The sequence below is a fragment of the Cyprinus carpio genome, chromosome A3, assembly GCF_018340385.1.
Source record: "Cyprinus carpio isolate SPL01 chromosome A3, ASM1834038v1, whole genome shotgun sequence".
In the NCBI taxonomy this organism is placed as follows: Eukaryota; Metazoa; Chordata; class Actinopteri; order Cypriniformes; family Cyprinidae; genus Cyprinus; species Cyprinus carpio.
Window position 1 is genome coordinate 20,264,502 of NC_056574.1, and position 18,371 is coordinate 20,282,872.

Below are 18,371 nucleotides of genomic sequence, written 5' to 3' on the forward strand. Positions count from 1 at the left end.
AGGAGCGTTTTCAGTCAGGTCAGCAGGATGCTGAAGGGCAGGTTCAGGGCAGGATCAGGGAAAGCTTGAACTGGCCAGTCAGATCAGCCTCGTCCTCATGGGTTGAGCTGAACTTCAGCGGTCAAAGAAGCGTGTCTGATCTGTTCGTGGATTTTACTACCGGCTTCCATGTGTACAGCTCAAGCTCCTCATCATACTCACTGGAGGTAACCACACAATGAAGGCAAATAGGATGTGAGGCCATCTGAAGCCTCGGAGCTGAGACTCAGTGTTGTTGCATTATGTTTTTCTTTCTACACAAGATTGGTTTTGGTGGTAAGGATATTGGTTTCTTAAAAATGTCCAATTTTGTTTATGTCTCGTACACTTGAATACTGTCCTCCAGTGTAGAGTGTTAAACGTGGTGTTTCCTGTATTGACAGGGGTCTGTAGAGCCCATGCAGATAGATGCTGACCCTCAGGAAGACCAGCAGAATGCGCCTGACAGCAACTATGTTGTGGAAAACCCGACATTGGTATGTATCGTTGTATACAATTGTGTACTTGCTTTAAGTTGTTGACTTTTCCAAATCATTAACACCTTATTTTTAAATTATTTTTAACAAAATATCATGCAGCATCTAAATTTTCTCTCTTTTTTGATCGTTTTTTGAATCAAAGAAAAAGTTGTACTCTTTGGTAGAGATTCTGGCCAGTAACCAGTAAATGGCAGATATTAAAATTATATATTAAAATAATTTAATATTAAAAAAGTGTTTTTAATACAGTATTATAATTTAAAGCACAAATGATTTTCATTTTGAGATTTGCTAAAGATTACATTTGACTTGAAATTATTAGCGTCATTAAATATTTACCTCATTAATTTAGGATTGTTCATATATTATTGTAGTATTTATTAATATTTTAAAGTAGCTTTTTTTATATTTTCACATTTAATGTGAATGTTGGTTTAAGTTTGAGTAATCTCGTAATGTGCTTTTGTGTTTTTATTTTCAATATTTCCATATCTATCCATAACACATCTAATTTTATTTTATTTTATTTTTTTCATCTAATATGTATTCTTTTATTTCAGCTTTATTTAAATGATCAAATGTTTTAGTTTAGTTTAGTAGTTTTAGTTTCAGTAATAACACTGCTTTACCTTTGCCTTTCTCTAATACTCATTTAATCTAAGTATAAAATAATGGGCATCCATCATATTGTTTGCTAATCAATATTGTGCTGTTTTGACATAACTACTTTTTGTTGGACTCTTGAAAGCTGATTTATTTTTAAAAACATTTGCAGGATCTAGAGCAGTATGCCTCCAGTTACAGTGGGCTGATGAGGATCGAGAGGCTGCAGTTTATTGCAGACCACTGCCCCCAGCTACGAGTGGAAGCACTGAAGATGGCCCTGTCCTTTGTCCAAAGAACCTTTAATGTTGATGTCTACGAAGAAATCCATCGCAAACTCACTGAAGCCACAAGGCAATTCAAGTTCATGTCTTTTCTACAACCTAACATGGTTTCCTCATGGAAACATTACATGTATGACTTTGACAAAGGTCGTACTAAAAGCTTAATAATTGTGTCAACACAGGGATGTGCAAGGTGTCCCAGATGCGGTACCGGAGGGGGCAGTTGAACCCCCTCCTCTCGACACAGCCTGGGCAGAATCCACCAGGAAAAAAGCCCTGCTCAAACTGGAGAAGCTGGACACCGACCTCAAGAACTACAAGGGAAACTCCATCAAAGAAAGCATAAGGTAAGGCCACACTGAATGTCTCATTCTTTATTGTCTGTGATGCTGTGCCTTTGGTTTTGTTTTACATCTGCATGTGTTCAGGAGGGGTCATGATGACCTTGGAGATCACTATCTTGACTGTGGTGACCTCAGCAATGCCCTGAAATGCTACTCCCGAGCCAGAGACTACTGCACTAGCGCCAAACATGTCATCAACATGTGTCTTAATGTTATCAAGGTATGGACCTTTTGCATATAGCAGAATTTTCTTTTTGTTGTTGTTGCTTAAAAATTCAGGCAGTCTCTAACAACTCATCCAAACAACCTGAATGTTTTATAGGTTAGCGTTTACCTCCAAAACTGGTCCCATGTACTTAGCTACGTCAGCAAGGCTGAATCCACTCCAGAGATAGCAGAGGTAGGATCAACCTTTCATCCTGGTTATGAAGCCGCAAAATTTCAAAAGAGAGTGAATCTACAATTATGATTTTTGTATATCTCTGCAATCTAGCAACGAGGAGAGAGAGATAGTCAAAACCAAGCTGTTCTAACTAAACTGAAATGTGCTGCAGGCAAGTACATTATTTGTATTTCATCTATGTTAAGTGTATTTGTCTTTAAAATGTAGATGCATACAATCATTATTTTAGTATGTTTTTACAATGTGTATACAATCATATAATGTATTTAGATATATATATGTGTGTGTGTGTGTGTGTGTGTGAGAAATTTGCATTACTGTGTTGTTATAGTCGTCACATTTTTAGTCAATTCCTGTGATTTGGACAGTATGTCATGTAAAAATGGTTTTGACCTCTTTTGTGATTTGATAGCATCTCTCTCTTGTGACAACAGGATTGGCAGAACTTGCCTCAAGAAAGTACAAACCGGCTGCCAAGTGCTTCCTGCAAGCCTCCTTTGACCACTGCGACTTCCCTGAGGTAGGTGTCATTTTCAGCCTTGTTCTAATGCCACACCAGATATTTCTAATAATATTGTTAAATATAAATAAGATGCTGTGTTTTCCTACATGGTGTAATGAGCTGCTCTATTTGCTCTTTAGCTACTTTCCCCCAGTAATGTAGCAGTGTATGGGGGGCTGTGTGCCCTGGCTACATTTGACAGACAGGAACTGCAGCGAAATGTCATCTCGAGCAGGTGAACTTTTTCACTTTCAAACTAGGTGTCTTAATTAACACGAGGTAGATCGTTACTGGTTACATGTGGATGAAATCGAATTGATTTAATTTTACTCGCCCTTTGTTTTTTTAGCTCCTTTAAATTATTTTTAGAGTTGGAACCACAAGTCCGTGATATTATCTTCAAGTTTTACGAGTCAAAGTATGCATCTTGTCTGAAAATGCTGGATGAAATGAAGGTAAGTTTACTGATGTGTGTTCCGTTGCTAAGTCTTGATCTAGCAAAGTTTCAGACACTGATTCTTTCTGTTATCAGTTTAGTTGAAATTGTGATTCATGTGTTTTATTCATAGTGTTTATTTTTGTATTCTAGGATAATCTCCTCCTAGACATGTATCTGGCCCCTCATGTAAGAACACTGTACACACAAATCAGGAACAGAGCCCTCATACAGGTACGTAAAGGGATATGTGGGTTTGGTCTATGAATTTTATTTAGTTGCCGAACCATGACTTCAACTTAATCTGATTTTAAAGGAATAGATCATCCAAAAATGACAATTGGATGAGTAAATGATGACAGAATTGTCATTTTTGGGTGAACTATCCCTTTAAAAATTTAGAATTCACAACAGCGATGTTCAGTATGTGCTGAAAACTGGACGTATACATTTGCAAGGCATATTGACACATGCACATGATCAATGAACATCAGGTCATCCCTGTTTTTGAGCCTTGCTTACAATACAGTAGTTATATTGATATGGAATGCTGAAAGTTGAAAGTGTAATGACCATGAGATAATATTGGCTCCTAAAGTATTAGCGTAGTTGCATTTACATGACCAATTGATTAACTTTTGTCTTTTATTTCCCACTGGCAGTACTTTAGCCCCTATGTGTCAGCAGACATGAACAAAATGGCCGTGGCCTTCAATACCACAGTGGCAGCTCTGGAGGACGAACTGACCCAGCTGATCCTGGAGGGCCTGATCAATGCTCGTATCGACTCCCACAGCAAGGCAGGACTGCACTCTCTCATTTGTTACCCTCACATGTCTTTTTCTGGAACAGTGTTTCCTTTTCTTGTTGCTAAGCTAAAATACTTTAGCTGATTTTGGTAACAATACCTTGAATTATATTTATAATCCACATTTCTCTTTCTTGGTCATTGAGCCCCTTACCTTGAATAACACCCACCATGTTGCCTTTTTTGGATAAAACCAAAAACTGTTCTAGAAACAGCCTTTGGGCAAGATTATGCATTAAAATGTATGAAAACTGGAGTTTCACCGGTGAATTGAAACTGTGTTTGTAGATCCTGTATGCCAGGGACGTGGATCAGAGAAGCACAACCTTTGAGAAGTCTCTACAGATGGGCAAAGAGTTCCAGAGACGAGCAAAAGCCATGATCTTGCGGGCAGCTGTGCTTCGTAATCAGATACGTCAAGGTAACAGGGTCCCCAGGGTAATGTGTCCTCGCTCTGCTTTGCTCTTCACTTCACCATCACCTGACCATCTCCTTCCCTTCAGCATGAGTGTCTCAGAGCCCCTCTGTATTTCTAAGTCAGTATCAAAGTGCTGCATTTATTAAAACAGTTACACATTTAAGGATGCGTCATTAACATTGTGATGCTGTGAGATGAAGCTGTATCTTCTGATTGAAATGACTCGTATAAAGGAGCCTCAGCTGTATTACTGCACTTATAAGCAAACTGCATGTGAGTTTTGTTGTACTAAGTAAATGTTAAATGAATATTCTAGGTTCATTTTAGGTTAATATCAATTATCAGCACTTGTGTCTCTTTAAAAAAAGCAAAAAATCTGGGTCACGGTGAGGCACTTAGAATAGAAATGAATAGGGCCAATCCAAAAAATGTAAAAAGTACTTGCTTTTTTTTTAGCAGTATAACCAAAAAAAGAATATAACATGAATAGTGTCTATGTGAAATTATATTTCAGTTCAAAAGTTTGGAGTCATTAAGAAGAAAATACTGTTCTATTGAACTTTCTATTCACCAAAGAATCCTGAAAAAAATGTATCACTAAAACATAAAGCCTCACAACTGTGTTCAACATTGATAATAAGAAATGTTTCTTGAGCATCAGATCAGCTTGTTTGATTGCTGATTTGCAGCGTATATATTTCCAAAGGATCATTTGACACTGAAGACTGCTGTAATGATACTGAAAGTTCAGCTTTACCATCACAGGAATAAATTATGAAATAAAAGTTAAAAAAAGTTATTTTAAGTTCTAATAGTATGACAATATTACTATTTTTACTGTATTTTTGATCAAATAAATGCAGCTTTGATGAGCATAAGAGACTTCTTTTAAAAACATTCAAATATGCTTGCCCAACCCAAACTTTTGAATTGTAGCGTAGATACAATTTTGTTGCCAGTACAGCATAACATAAACCCTAAAATGACGAGAACTTTATAGCTCAAATAATAATTTTTTTTTTTAATTGAAGAGTCAATGTCAGTGCTTTTATGAAATGAGCTTCGGATTTCTGCTATTAAAAATTAGCCCTATTTTCATCCATTGTAAATGCCTCAGCAGAACCTTTTTTGCAACACTATGCCACAAATGCTGCTGATTGAGCTCATCTTGTAAATATTTTCAGATCAGTCCACTAGCTTATTGCATTTAGGCAATCAACTAGATGCAAGTTCCTTTTAATATGTATGGAAAAACTGTAAGCTCTCTGAGATCTTGTGAGGTTCTGTTCCCTGCAAAAGAGCAATTAGAATTTGAGAACAGAGAAATGAAAATGGTTGTTATACCCCTAGTCTTCATCTGTCATTCTTCAACTACACCAGCATGCGTTTCCTTCCCAGTCTGTTTTTCCTGCTGTAAGTGATGCTTCTCACTGATCCCTCTCATTTCTTTCACAGTCCCCTCCAAGAGAAGGCAGTCAAGGGGAGCTCACATCTGCCAACAGCCAAACACGAATGAGCACCAACATGTGAAGACTCGATCAGATGCCTCTCCTAGGAAAGTACACGGGGCCACTGCCGCATCTTAGGCCCCTGTTTAGAAATCAATTATTTCCCTGCTGAAGAGAGAAAAATCACAATCTAAAGACTTTATTTAAGTTGGGAAGAAGATATCTGTTGTCTGTATTAAAGACAAGCACACCCTGTTGCTCAAACGAAAAGGAAAAAAAGATAAAAAGCGAAACGCGGCACTTAAGCTGTACTGGCCTGTTGTTCTTTGTAAAGGATGCACTTTCCTCTGTATCTTGTGACAAACCTTGATTACACATTGAGAAACCTCATCACAAAACATGCTTTTAAAATAAACATACATTCAAAAAAGATGCTTCAATCCGGAAAGTTTTTTTCTGTTTCTTGTGTTGCAGCTGGGAATGCAAGACTGAGTTAAACACTCTTTAGAGTGATTTCAGCATCATCCGATTAATAACATTTAGTTATTTCTCTGTTGTGTTGTGTTCTACTGTTTAAGTAAGACTGTTACACCAGTGAATTATCAGAAACTGGTCAGAGACATTCAACAATAGTAGACTACTTGCTTTTATGGCCTTGAATAAACTATACCTAGTAACAAATGCTAATTTTAACACTTCAAAATTTGAGCAAAAAACACTAAGCCCAAGGAACAGATGAGGAAAAAACCCCACACAGAATAACCACAGCTCTGTATACATATTTACATTTATGCACAGTGTCGGATTCATTGAAGGGGTTTTCTGAGTAAGTGGCCCACATATTTAGAATAAGGGACTGAGTTGAGTCCTGATGCTTTAAAGTAAGGTGTGGAAAAATAAACATGTTGGATTATAATAAGAAGAAAATATCACTATATTGAACCAAAGTTGTATTGGAGTTGCATACTTTTTTGAAACGCTCAAAGAATGACAAAGGCAATACAATCACGGCAATAAGGGTAAGGTACACTGGTCTATATACAACTATTATAGATCAGTGGTAAGGTATCAGAATCAGACAACATATTTAAAAAACAACACATTCACTGGGTAAGGAATCTTTGTAGTGTAACTTTCCACATCTCTGAAATGAATGTCAGTATGAGTGTGAAATAGTAACAATGATCATGACCATACAGGAAAGTAATTAAAAGATCTCAGAGTAAAAGTTAATGTACATGTTCAAAATATATATATATAAAAATGCATTAAAAGTCAAAGATGTTTGATTGTGGTTGCAACATACAAATCTGCCATATCTTTCGTTTTGGAAGACCATAAATATAGTAAAAATGCAGTTCGAATAATGTTTGAGTGAAGATGTCCATCAGTGTATCTCCACAGAGCGTCCCAAGATAAAAGTCCAGCTCCTCTATCTTAGGTGAGCAGGGAGCAGTGCAGGTTTGTGCAGTAGGAGCGGCTGCTTCATATGCCACGTTCCCAGTATTTATCAAAATATAGCCTAAGTAACAGAAGCACTGATCTTTTCTGCGTCTGTTTCTTTGCATGTTCAGTTCATTTGGTGTGATGTGGATCCAAATCACATACCAACAGTGACAAACCAATTTTGGCCACAAATGCAGTCTTGTACTTCCAATTCAGTGCAGCAATGTTAAGTGATAAATCAGTCACGGTCATGTCACGGTTGCCCATATCCTGCACACATCTGCTTTACAATGGATCATGGACAGCAGTGGAAACTGTCTGACTGTTGGGCTTCCCATTGGACTGCCCACCTCCCGTATCTGAGTTACACTGTTTCAAAGCCTTGGTTTTGAATCTCAATCCGTGGCCTATAACCCAGCAATGAACAGAGAGCAAACAGTTAGTCTTGTAGAAGCTGTAGGACATTACTAGATACATGCTGGTAAGGAGACTATCATAACATTGGAACGATTTTGTTTTACAGTGGGGAAGATATTTATTTGATCCCCTGCCGATTTTGTAAGTTTGCCCACTTACAAAGAAATAAAGGATCTTTAATTGTTATGGTAGGTTTATTTTAATGGATAGAGACAGAATACCAACCAAAGAACCCAGAAAAACACATTAAATAAATGTTAGAGACTGATTTGTATTTCAGTGAGTGAAATAAGTATTTGATCCCTAAGCAAAACCTGACTTAGTACTTGGTGCAAAAAAAATCAAATAAATATTTTCCCCACTGCAAGTTAATGTGACTTTCTCTTAGGCTCTTTAACGAAATATTAGGCTCAAAATTAACACAACGATAAAATATTTTAGCAAATTAAATCCTAATGCCCCATTCTTTACAGTATTAAATCACTAAACATTTCCAAACTAACTTGTGAAGCTACTGTGAGTATTACTGATCAAGTCGCTCTGCGGTTCATACACCGTAAAACAGCTGGTTAAACTAACCAGGACAATCAGCCACTTCCTTGAAAGCCTTCCTCTTGCAGCAGCCACGGCACAGGCTGAACACACACTTGTTCCCCTGTTGAGGGAGCAAAGTAAAATTAATTTGCCTTGTTTACATCTATGAATTTAAGATTTTTATAAAGCACAAGAAATGGCTCTGTAAACACTTTCACAGACTGAGCACATCAAACCCATAAAACAGAAGAAAGAAAAGAGAAAAGTCTTACTTTAGGGTTTCCACATTGCTCACACTTAATGTATTTAGCTGCAGAACACAAGGAGGTAAAGACAATGTTACTTGACCTTAATCAAGAAATGTTAGCCGATATCTCAATGATAATACACTACTGTTCAAAAGTTTGGGGTCAGTAACATTTCTGAAAAAAATTCGTATTTTTATTCAGAGAGTACGCATTTAATTAATCAAAAGTGACAGTAAAGACATTTATAGTGTTACAAAAAATTTCTCTTTCAAATAAATGCTGTTCTTTTGAACTCTCCATTCATTAAAGTATCAATACAAAATTAAGCAGCACAACTGTTTTTGACATTGATAATAAGAAATGTTTCTTGATCAGCGATTAGCATATGATGATGATCATGTGACACTGAAGAATTAATTATTATTTTTTTTTAAACATCTTGCTGACCCCGAACTTCTGAATAGTAGTGTATTTCTTATAAACTGCATTTTTCATCTTTTGCAGGTCATATTAATGTGCACTGTGGCCCCATTAGGTCCCATTAGGTCTGCAGGCTTTAGGAAGTATTGGGATAAGCCTTACGTTTCAGCTCTGGACAGAAGTTTTTGTTGGGGTTACGGGCTTTCTTCTTCTGCTTGTTCTTGGACAGGGAGTCGTTGGATCCGTCGCTGTCCTCCAGTGCCCTCTTTACACTCACAGCTTTTGTTTCTGGTGCTTTCTGCCCATTTTCAGTGTTTGGATCCTTGGGCCTGCAAAATATTCCAGCCTTACAATCAAGTTCCAATATAACCACTGTTATATTCAAACTAGTTTATGTCTATGATGGACAGATTTTTTTTTTCTTTGAACCTTGGCTTTGACCCATTTAGTAAGTGTCCAAGATTATGACTGATATTATACTGTTTTACTGAGACCACAGACTCACGGTGGTCTGACGTAAGGCTGGCATATCCAGTGAGGAAAGGGAAGATCAGTCCGAGTCCATTCTGATTCATCTTTAGCCATCTCCTCCTGTAACAGTAAAAAGCAACTGCTTCAGAAAATTAAATACACTTAATGTAATAAATCTTTCTGTCTTGGAATAAAGTTGGACTGATGAAGAATTCGTAATCAACAAAATTCCTTTACCTGGCAACGTTGTTTCAGCTGTCTGTTGACCTCTGCAACCCCAGCTACGTTTTTCGCTTTGGCCAGCTCCTCCCTCAGGTCTTGATGTATCTGTAAGCTGTTGTAAAAAAAAAAAGACATACTTATTATTATGGATTTCACCTTCCTGTTTGGGGTCTGTAAGATTTTTTAAACTTTTTGAAAGATGTCTTTTATGCTCAACAAGGCTGCATTTTTTTGATCAAAAATACAGTAATATCATAAAATATTATTACAATGTATTCCTGTGCTGTCAAAGCTGAATTTTCAGCAGCTATTCCTTCAGTCTTCAGTGTCACAACTACCAGATACATCCATTTCTTCTTATCAATGTTAAAAACCATTATATTGCTTAATATTTATTTGTTTATTGTCACTTTTAACTAATTGTATGTGCCCTTGCTGAACAAAAATATAAATTTTAAAAAAAAAAAATCTTACTGACCCCAAACTTTTGAATGGTAGTATATTTAATTCATTAAGAGTGTAAAATCACAAGCAACAGTGAAATATCAGCGTCAAGCATCAACTGTGAATGAACATACGTGTGGTGCCACAGTTTGAAGATGTGAGCACGGACGTAAGACAGACTACAGGGTGGGTGTTTCTCCACAACCTCCAGGTACTCCTCAGCCATCTCCCACACAGGTGGACTACAGCCTTCAAACAGGGCAGGGTTGTGGAGATTCCCTTCTGTGAAAGTAATGTGTTCATATATTTATATTACTGCATTACGAAGTATCTCTTTCTGTATGAGTTCGTTTATGAATCTTCTCTTTGCATGAGGAGAGATGCTACCTGCACTCATGACACCTTGTACTCCAGTCTCCTCCATGCAGCGCTGAACATCACTCAGGTGCTGGATGTTTCCATTGGCGAAAACGGGAATGTTTACAGCCTCCCTACACAAGTACAATAAAGATCCACCATCAGGACAAAACACTAAGGATGGTCAAAGCCAGTAGCAAGTGTTGTATCTCTTACCGTACAGCTTTGATGTGCTTCCAACTTGCAATGCCTGTCAAAGCCCCCTTTTGATCTTTAGTTCTCCCATGAACCGTGAGGAGCTGTAAAACATTTTAAAGATACCAAAGCATCAGCAGCTGGTTCAAGAATATATGAATTGCATTAGAATGAGATTTGAAGTAATGTAGTGGTTACAGCTCGTATAACAAACATTTACAGATCAGCTCCAGGTTGAAGAGACCTAAGCCTCACTCCTGAGAAAGGTGCTTAGTCCCAGGACACTCCACATGCACTTAAAACAAAAGTATCTGCTCTAATGGGAAGCAATGGGAACACTTTACCTGGCATCCAGCCCTTTCCAGCATTTTGGCATACTTCACAGTTTTCTCAATCTCTGGGAAGACCCGGATTTTGCAAGTAATGGGCACGGCAAGTTTTTCATCAGCCAGTTTAACTGTAAACAACAGCATCTGAATGAGACACATTCTCTACATGGTTCACATCTGCACCGAGCTATTAAAATAAGACAACTTACTCATTTTCTCAAGAAGGTCCCACTCGTCTTGAAGAAATACACCATAATGGCCTAGGAGAGAATTTAGTATATAAAACCATGATCCGCACTTCTTTTTGCGTTTTATTTCATATTAACCACCAGCAGGACAGAACACAAACGTTTCGGCTGAAAGCCTTCTTCAGTGAGTTCTAGCAGAGAATTTAAAAATGAGCCGTGCCAGGAAAACAGGGACGCATTTCGCTAAAATTTGAGATTTCAGTGAACAATTGAAGCAAATATTTATAGTTCGTCATATGTTAAAAACGTCTTATGTTAAAAAACTGCTGCTCAAAGTTTTGGGGTCAATAAGACTTTTTCAGTGTTTATGAAAGAAGTCTCTTATGCTCACTGAGGATGTATTCATTAAATAAAAAATACAGTTAAAACAGTAATACTGTGAAATATTATTACAATGTAAAATAAATATATATATTTTTTTATTTTTCTGATGTCAAAGCTGAATTTTCAGTATCATTACTCCAATCTTCAATGTCACATGATTTTTCAGAAATCATTTTAATACACTGATTTGATGCTTGAGAAACATTTCTTACAATTATCAATGTTGAAAACAGTCATGCTGTTTATGTTTGTTGGAATAGTGTCAGGATTCTTTAAGGAATAGAGTTCAACTGAACAAAGTCTATTTGAAATAGAAATCAGTAAACTTGCTGGAAAAAACAAAAAAGAGTTCTTGTGAATGGTGGTTTATTTCTCACATACAACAGAAATGAAGTGTCATCTGAGTTTTGGTACCTCTTTTTGCAATCATCTGTGGGCAGCCCAAGTTCAGATCGATGGCATCGCAGTAATCCTGGGCGAGTAGAGCAGCCTGGATAAACACCTCGGGATCATTGGCACAGAACTGTAAGGAGATAGTAAATAACTCACTCTCCATATGAACACTGTCTGGGGAATGGTGTGTGTGTACTTGTGTTTACTGATGCCAAAGAAGACGGAGAGACCCACCTGTGCGATGAGGGGCCGGTCCTCCTGGTTGACCTCGCTGTACAGGTTCTCCCGCCGGTAGTTGGCATCCCTGACGAACACCTGTGCGTGCAGCATGGGCGTGTAGCAGAGCTCTGCGCCATGTCTGCGGCTCAGCAGCCTCCACGCGAGCTCGCTCTGGTCCACCATAGGCGCGACCACGTAGCGCGCACCCTTCAGTGTGCTCCTCCAGAACTCGAACCCACGGGGTTTCGTCATGCTGCCTGCACAGGATGAAATCACAATGACTACATGAAATCATACATTCACAGACATGGATAATATTTGCTTGCTTGTCTAAATTAGCAGCAGAGCACCGAACTGTACGCCCTAAAATTAACATAACACGTTAGTTTGATTAGCAGTAATCTTGTATCTGTCCAGAACTAAACATTCCGGTAATGTGTTTCAGCAAAAGAAACTAAAGAGTCTGAGACCACGTAATGACTTGTGTTACATACCTGAAGAAATAAACTGTGAAAGGCAAACACACTGACAGAGCTTATATGTTAACTAGGAGATGCCATTAGCTGTCATTCTTTTAAAACTGTTCGTATTGAGACGAGAGCAAGCACTTACAGTAGGTTATGATCCAGCCACAGACAGCGGCTCTATGCGGCACATGAACTATTGTGTGTGTCACGGTGAAATACATCCGCGTGGAAACAATAAACCTATTGATTTATTCCGGGGGGCTCTTACAGGATATTACACCGCTTGGAATAACTGCTGAGTGGGTGGGTTGTAAATGATGTTTTTGTTAAAATGTAAAAATCAGTCATGTCGTCTTTATAATGTGTATATTCTTTGTATCGTGTTCGTATATACCCAACATCCATGTTTGCGCAAGGTCTGTCGGAAGGAATTCAGTAAGGCAATCTGGAATATAGAATCTTAAAAACCTGTTTTGTTTCGAATTTTCTCTTTCAAGTATTTACAGATTAGGTGAAATAATACTTTTACGTCCGTACTATAATTGACCACTAGATGTCAGTGTCGACCTAATCATTTTGTAGGGTTACGCTCCGTTATGTTGTTTTTTTTTTCTTTCTAAGCTATTTCTTGTCCTGTGTTTAGTTTACTTTTTAGATGTTATTGTCTTTGCCATTCACGATTAATTAATTAAAAAATATAGAGGATGTATAGATGATTTAAAAAGATAAAAAAGACAACGTTTCAATAAAGATAAAAAACCACATTGTTTTGGTAAAGCAAATATATACACACAGACACAAGCACACGCATGGTTTTCACATGACTACTCTCCATACACGTAATGTTATACTGTACAAACTGTATTTTCTATCCTCTCCCTGCTGAAAAAAAAACAGCAGGTTTTAAGTGGTCATCCAGCCTGGTCTTAGCTGATCAGCAGGCTGGTTTTAGAGGGGTTTTGGCCACTTCCTTAGCTGGTCAGGCTGGGAGACCAACTAAAACCAGCTACTTCCAGCTTAAACCAGCTAAAACCAGCCAACCAGCTAAGCAGCTGACATTTTTAGTTTTAAAAAAAAGCTTCATTCTGTGTGATTTATAAACTTGTTTCCTCATGGGGACCAAAAATGTCCCCATAAGGACAAGGATTTTGGATATTGCCATCTTTGTGACTGTGAGGACATTTTGTCTCCATAATATTAGGTTATAACTAAACCACGCACACGCGCACACACACACACTTGCTATTTTTACTCTTCATTTTACAAAAATATTGTACCTTTTCTACTATTTGCCCCCCTAAACATGCTGTTTACTATGTAAGAGTACAATGGGGCCTCTATGATAAAAGGCCACTTGGATGTAATATTAATAAAAATATTATTAAATAGCAAAATATTCAGAATTAACCATGAAAAACATTTCTTTGCACTCATCAGTGTTCAACTGATTTTTATTTTTCTAATATACTTCTTTATTTTTATAGTATATGGTCTTTAGAGCAGTTGTATTGTAATCAATCTATATGTATAGTTGAATAAATCATATTGAGTTGAAAACATCAATACATTAAGAAGCCCTTAGAGATGTGCTGTGTTTATGGTTAATACAGAATGCCTGTGATATGTTATCTTGACACTTCCCTTTATTAATAATAGAATCAACAAGCATGCAATTGTTTCCTCGTGTTTCAGGACATTTGTGTTGACAGAGCACTGGTGAAAACACTTCTTACAGAAAGTACCAGTTAAACTAGAATCTACTTAAGAGCATTCCTGTTTTGTCAACTCTTCGTTGTAAATGCATTTGTTTTCCTCGGTTTAGATCTTATGAAGTATTATTTATCGCTGCACTAATACAGTGTGCTGAAGCTAGAGCTCTTTAATAAAGGTGGTATGGCTGTTAAAGTGGGCGTTCACAGTGTTTCCTGGCGCATTGCTCTCAACGTGACTGAGCACATGCAAGGGAAAGCTGAGTAATTCAGTCACGTGACTCTCACCTATACAGCCTCAAGCATTGGCTCTGCTCTGACCAATCATGGTCCACTGAATACAACACCAGATCCTGTGGGCGTTATCATAGAAAAATGATCATGTTTCAGAAAGGGGGCTCAAGATACTTAGAAAAGTTGTTTCTCAAAACATACAGCCAAGGAAATGTAAAAATTGTTCTCTCATCTAACGCATTAGGACAACTAACTGCATCCTGTTATGTTACATTGTACAGCTGCATCTCTAAACATGACTTCATGAAATATGAATTAAATGAAGCTTACATTTGAACTTTAAAAAGGCTATTCAGTAGTACCTGTAATTTAAATAAATGTAATTGCGTTTCTTATCAGCAGCCAAAAATGTACGCCAATTAGTCATTATCTACACAAGTTCTTGTAACTGTTGACTCTTTCCACTTCCTTATAAGCTTCATATTGATTTGAGAAAATCATCTGCTTTATGTTAGTGTTTACCTTTTCAGCTGCTATTTTCAATATGAAGAATAAAGTAAAGTTGTGGATATGATCAGTCTGCAAGACTGCATGCTTTCTCTGATGTTTTAGTCTATGGCCTTTTGGCAACTACTTGTTTCTCTGCATAACTTTCAGAATAATTTTCCCATAATGCTTTGCTCATGCTTGTTAAGTCAATTGGAATTTAGATGATATTTCTGATGATTAGAAATTGCTTTTTTTAATATTTTAATAACGTAGGTGCTCATATTCAGAGCTGCTATATGAAGCAAGTCTACTGTAATAAACAAACAAAGGATCTAAACCACTTTAATCCCAATCAATATTCATTTTACAATTGTTTGCAGTAGGGCCAGTTGCATTAACAAAGTCACCATGTTAAGACTGTGTCTTAAGAACTAGTTTGACTAACTAGCAGTTAACCAAGTGGTTACCAGTCTTACTTTTCTTTACTTTATGACCAGTCTTGCAGAAAAAAAATTAGGTGACTAACTTTTAAGACTAGTCTAAGACCAATGCAACCGGCCACTGGAACTACTGTACACCTATTATCTCCGTCCTAAGTCTATTTTTAATTGATTACATAAAGAGAGATAAGATGTCAGTTATGTGTTTAACATAAGTTTCAACTTCACAAACTGGTTTTGCAAGTTATCTTCCTGAAACATTATGATGAACACACCCAATAAACACCCGCTGATGTAAACTTTGTCATTTTTAGTATTGAACTATAAGTAGGCTACAACAGAGAAACAAATTTATCACCTGACTTACATATATACGTACACTGCCGTTCAAAAGTTTGGGTCGGTAATGTTTTATTCATTTATTAATTGAAAGTCAGAAATGAATGCTTTATTATTATTTCTGAAGGATGATCCTGTGATACTGAAGACCGGAGTCACGCTGCTGAAAATTCAGCTCTGACTCACAGGAATAAACTATATTTTAAAGTATATTAAAATAGAAAACCAATATTTTAAAAGGTAATAATATTTTACAACATAACGTTTTTCTGTATTCTTGGTCAGATAAATGCAGCCACTTTAAAACACATTAAAAACTTACCTTACTGATCCCAAACTTTTGAACAGCAGTGTAACGTTAAATGTTTATTTATACTAACTTACACATTGATTTACATCCCTGTACATTGTACAGACGTATTAGTGGGAATATCTCTAATAAAACCCTTAACTAAGTCTTAATAAAAATTATTCATATATCAGTGGAACTAAGGTTATGGGTGTTTCAAAATTTTAACCGATTTATCACTAAATAATATCCGCAGACGGTTTGTTGTCTTTTAACCAAGGATTTTTCCACTGGGCCGCTGTTGCTAGGGGAAGTGACGTCACCCCAGCCCTGGATCACTGCGCTGATGGAGCGTCTGTTGAAGCAGATACACAGAGTGAACGGCAGTTTCAGGGCCAGCGGAGCTAGACGGGAGTCGTTCTCAAAATCCGCCTTCATCCTTTTTTAAACAGACTTTTTTCAGGGTAAAATTAACTAGAGCATAAAGTTCACACGTTCCTCTTTTTAATAAGCCTAATATTGTGATATTTCCCGATTCGGAATGTTAGAAAACGACTGGTGAAAATCGGGTAGCTATACTGTGAAGGGAATTAGCAAGCTAGCAGGCTGTACAAGGGGATTCTGCCTGGGAGAGACGGAAGAATAGACGGATAACAAAGAACGGATTTTCGTTGTTTTTTTTTTAAACACTCCGAACATATATAATTCAAATCACTCCCGTTAAAGCTAGCTTTATCGCTAGCTTTGTTATTTAGCCGTTTATCATGGAGCTGAGAGTAGGAAACCGATACAGACTGGGAAGGAAAATCGGCTCTGGATCCTTTGGTGACATTTATTTGGGTAAGCAATTGTTCACTGTATTTTATATTTATTTGTTGAGAGAGTCGGTGTTGTCTGTCAGTTTAATAAAAGTGCACATCATTATGTTGTTTTGAAACGTCCAGTGGATTCCTAGTGTCCCTCGGTCAGCTGCTGTTGAAAGTTTATTCAGTATTGCTCGAAAACCCCTCACTAACCAGCGCTATCTTGATAGATATCCAGCTAGTTTAACACTGGAGGTTAGTTTCAACAGACATTAAGCCCGTGTTTGTGTGTAAATAAATATTTTTATCAGTGTTACGTCATATCAAGTCTTTTCTTTGGTGGAAATACAGAATCAGGCAGTCCAGCATAACCAGTTATGCTTTATGGACTACATATTATTATAAATTATATTGTCTACAAAACTGCTGTATATCAACATTTGTACTAGTACCATAAAACAAACACCGAAGAGACTGTGAGTCCCAGATCAGCTTTGCCATTCCTAAATACACTGTTCTGCTTTTTGTCTGCTGAACTGTCAGCTGCATTTTAATGTGTCATTATGTTCATAATTTGTTTCAAGGATGTGTAGGAGTCTCAAATTTGAAATTATTATTTGTAGTTACTATGTCCTGGCATGTCCTATCAAAGACAGTCTTATTGTGAGTTTAGCCTGTATTTTGTTGTATTTTGTGGGTTAAACATCTAATATTTTCAGTCAGCTTGTTATTTTTTTGCCTTTTAAAGACTTTGCTACACTATATGTATGCTATTTTGTGTTATGTCTCACTGATTTGTCAGGTCTGACAATGAAATGACTGACGGAAGAGGAAGTAAACACACACATATAGCATTAGTATTGCATGCTGTCTGTAGCATGTGTGATCAGATACTTGCAACTTCAGAGTTGTTTCCTCGTGTTACTAGAGGTCTTTAATTATAAGAACTTTTAGAAAAGGACTGTTATGCGCAACTTGAAGAACTTGGCAAGTTCCCTTCGCGTGCAAGTTTTAGCTTAACTTCCACAGGGTCTTGTGAAAAGAAATGGTGATGTAATATTTGCTTTCATCATTGGTTTTTGGAGGCCTGAGGCAACTGCTATTGTTGTAGGCAGCTGCCTTTTAATGTCCCTTTCTCATAAGCTCTTATGTCACCACAATAAAGTTATTGAAGGCTGCCAGTTATTATGTATATGGTCCTAGGCTTAGTACCAGTTTCTTTTGAAGCATCCTGCGCAGGCTTTTATTGTTTGAATTGTGATGCAAAAAGTTTTTGCATTGCAATTTGGGATGCATATGGTTCCTTGTGGTTTTATGAGCTTTGTGCTCTTGCTCAACTCCTTCGTTTTCGTTTTGCAGTTGGAGTTGTGTGCAGTGATCTCATCGCTGGGCAGAGTTGTGTTAATTGTGAACCGTTCTCTGCAGTACTTTGGTGGAGAAATATTCCACGCCTCATCTCTGTACTTCTCTCCAGAAACGGCTTAAAAAACAACCACTGCTTCCAAAGCAAGATCCTAAATCTGAATAGATAAGTCGCCCAGTATGCTCTTGCAAAATTACCCAAACTTTT

General features: G+C 37.3%; 3 protein-coding genes across 7 annotated transcripts in view; 2 read left to right on the forward strand and 1 right to left on the reverse strand.

Moving 5' to 3' along the window:
- The first annotated feature begins 67 nt into the window (after positions 1-67).
- LOC109050019 (COP9 signalosome complex subunit 1) lies at positions 68-6,196 on the forward strand. The gene is given in 15 exon segments (XM_042722574.1): positions 68-206; positions 423-515; positions 1,294-1,475; positions 1,588-1,752; positions 1,834-1,969; positions 2,072-2,149; positions 2,243-2,303; positions 2,587-2,672; positions 2,795-2,889; positions 3,004-3,109; positions 3,244-3,324; positions 3,753-3,890; positions 4,187-4,311; positions 4,313-4,336; positions 5,772-6,196. Coding segments are annotated over 14 exon segments (1,416 nt in total). The 5' UTR covers positions 68-206; positions 423-437; the 3' UTR covers positions 5,833-6,196.
- A 465-nt stretch (positions 6,197-6,661) lies between these two features.
- LOC109078775 (tRNA-dihydrouridine(16/17) synthase [NAD(P)(+)]-like) lies at positions 6,662-16,246 on the reverse strand. Of its 5 annotated transcripts, XM_042722600.1 has the most exons (15): positions 16,094-16,237; positions 14,496-14,560; positions 12,047-12,288; positions 11,834-11,942; positions 11,057-11,107; positions 10,863-10,975; positions 10,540-10,622; positions 10,354-10,457; positions 10,101-10,248; positions 9,538-9,634; positions 9,335-9,420; positions 8,992-9,158; positions 8,434-8,471; positions 8,207-8,282; positions 6,662-7,617 (listed from the first exon to the last, which is right to left on the reverse strand). In XM_042722600.1, exons 3-15 carry the CDS (start codon positions 12,281-12,283, stop codon positions 7,496-7,498), a joined length of 1,431 nt encoding a protein of 476 aa, XP_042578534.1. In that variant the 5' UTR covers positions 12,284-12,288; positions 14,496-14,560; positions 16,094-16,237; the 3' UTR covers positions 6,662-7,495. The 5 variants fall into 5 exon arrangements, with proteins under 5 accessions (XP_042578534.1, XP_042578523.1, XP_042578540.1 ...); XM_042722589.1 differs by lacking the exon at positions 14,496-14,560 and having other exon boundaries at positions 16,094-16,246; XM_042722606.1 differs by lacking the exon at positions 14,496-14,560 and having other exon boundaries at positions 16,032-16,231.
- Positions 16,247-16,334: 88 nt separating this feature from the next.
- LOC109049994 (casein kinase I) overlaps positions 16,335-18,371 on the forward strand; it is a 29,276-nt gene continuing 27,239 nt past the window's right edge. The window contains exon 1 of the mRNA XM_042722637.1: positions 16,335-16,838. Coding sequence (XP_042578571.1) covers positions 16,763-16,838 — 76 coding nt within the window. The 5' untranslated portion in view covers positions 16,335-16,762. The remainder of the gene's footprint in view (positions 16,839-18,371) is intronic.